The 2319-nt window shown below is 41.1% G+C and overlaps 1 protein-coding gene across 1 annotated transcript; it reads right to left on the reverse strand.

Moving 5' to 3' along the window:
- Window positions 1-417: 417 nt before the first annotated feature.
- On the reverse strand, window positions 418-1833 carry LOC148074984 (uncharacterized). Its single transcript, XM_087796280.1, has one exon. It carries the CDS (start codon window positions 1831-1833, stop codon window positions 535-537), a length of 1299 nt encoding a protein of 432 aa, XP_087652406.1. The 3' UTR covers window positions 418-534.
- Between the last annotated feature and the right edge of the window lie 486 nt (window positions 1834-2319).

The following is a 2319-nucleotide window of genomic DNA, read 5'->3' on the forward strand; positions in this document are numbered from 1 at the left end:
AGCAGGCATCAATCTGCGATCTTTGTCCACAGTTGGGACGAATTTTCTAATTCCAAACAGAAGCGGGTCATGTGATCCCAGACTATTTTTTTTAGGGTAGCGAGTGTAGGAGCCCCCGGTAGAAATAGGAAACACCCAGGCTAGGTAGCAGGCAATTGTTAATGCAAAGGTTATGACACCAAATCATATATTTTATTTACTTTAAGATGATTTGTTCCATTACTTTTGCTCACTTAACATAAAATGCCTTTGAGTAATACTATTTGTGATATAAATATCAGGAACTAAAGCTGAAAATTATGAAATCTAGTCTAATACTCGTCTTATGATCTGTGTAATGTTAATAAATAATATTTTCCTGGTGTCTCGTGTCTCAGTCAATAAACATCTGCTGCTCCAACAAAAAACTGGAGTCTGTTGTCCATATTCATGGTTAAACTTTATTTACACTGAAGAGAAAACAAGAGTCACAATGATTACAAACAAACAGTCGAAGAAAGATTCATCCAAACACACGTGGATCATGTTGAAGCCTCAGAGAGTCTCTGGCTGAACATCTGCTGGAGACACATCCACCATCTCCACTTCCTCCACAGGTACTGGGAGCTGCTCTCTACTCCTGCTCCTCAGGACCACAACAACAACAACAACACACATCATGAAGATCACAACAATGAGCAGCACAGACCTCGCTAGATGGTGATCAACCTCTGGCTCTCCGAACATTACAAGGGTCTTAGATCTGAACACACAACGTTTGTCTTTCATAACCAAACACCAGAACTCTCCGCTTTGTTCCAGAGAGATGTTAGTGATCACCAGGTTCGTGTTGGAGTAAAAGATCATGGATTGTTGTTCATGATTTAATACGCGTGATTGTCTCCCTTCAGTTCTGTTTGTCTTCATGAACCAGAGAATCACATCAGGCTGTTTCCAGTCGCATCGAAGAGTCACGTTTTCTCCTCCAGTGAAGAACACATCAGCAGGCGGGTCAGACTCAGGACACACATACAGGTAGTGATATTCATGATCCCGATCACTGTGCTCACAGATGTATCTACCTGTGTGGTTCAAGGTCAGTGATGGAAACATCAGAGTGTAGTTGTGACTCTCTTCATATGTCGTCACTGAATTAATCTTCCACTTGTGTGGTTTGTTTCCACTGATGTCAGAGCAGTTCAGCTCCAGACTCTCTCCCACCCAGCGGTGAATATAATTTGGTTGAACATCAACTTCAAACCTGTTCAGTAGGTCACAGGTCTGATGGTTCTTCTCCAGGCAGAAATAAGAGTCACTACGAGGAAATGTTACCAGCAGAGATGGTTTGTTCTTCATTTGCAGTAGTTCGTACATTGAAGATGTTTCATCATCGATTAAAGCTAATTCATAATTTCTTGTTCTGTGGTTATATTGAGGTAAAGCCCACTGGACACTCTGGTTTGGTCCCACACCGTCACAAGTCAGCTCCAGTGTCTGTCCAGCAAGAAGGTCAAAAAACTGAATTCTCATCTTTTGTCTGTCACAAACCAGGAGAGTGAAGTTCCTCTCGTGCGTCACGTTGTTCTGGGTCCAGCACTGTTCTTGGTACTGACCCGAGTCTGAAACCTCCAGAGGGTATATTCTATAATAATCTTCTGTCTGCAGCCTGGAGTCATGATGCTGTGAAGAGTTCCACAGAAGTTTCTTCTGCTCACCGCTCCATCTTGAGATCAAGCAGACGTCATCAGTGGTTTTGTTCAGGATGAAGCGATGACGAGCTCCTTCCATCAGGAGGGTTTCAGCGAGGATGTTGTTGAAGAAGAACGCCACCAGCAGCAGGATCTGTGCAGCCATGTCTTCGTCTGTGAGTGAGAGTCAACTCTGCTGCTGCTTTATGATCTCAATTCTTCACCATCAGCAGCTTCTCACGTACGATCGTTGGAACGATATCATCACGATGACGCTCTGAATGCTACTTCCTGTTAGCTTTATCAGGTGTGAAGCGTCAACGGAAACTATTAGGAATTCATACGTAGCTTCACATCATTTTTATGCAACTCAGCTAAAAACATATTTCTTATCATTCTTTCAATCAAACTGACTTCAACTTGTTTCTCTTCTATTACTTTATTCAATTTCAAAATGTTAATTAAATATATATTTCAGTGTCTAAATTTAAAGTGGATTTACAAAAGTAAGTTTTTAAAGTGAGAAGTATAAGGAGAAACTCAGAGGTTTAAAGCTTAAAGCTGCAGACGGTTCAAAAGACAGTTAATGTGAAGTGAAATCATTTTTATCATTTATGTCCTGATTTATTCTGACACTTTATTATTCCAATAA

The sequence above is a fragment of the Callionymus lyra genome, chromosome 7 (genome assembly GCF_982586985.1).
Source record: "Callionymus lyra chromosome 7, fCalLyr1.hap1.1, whole genome shotgun sequence".
In the NCBI taxonomy this organism is placed as follows: Eukaryota; Metazoa; Chordata; class Actinopteri; order Syngnathiformes; family Callionymidae; genus Callionymus; species Callionymus lyra.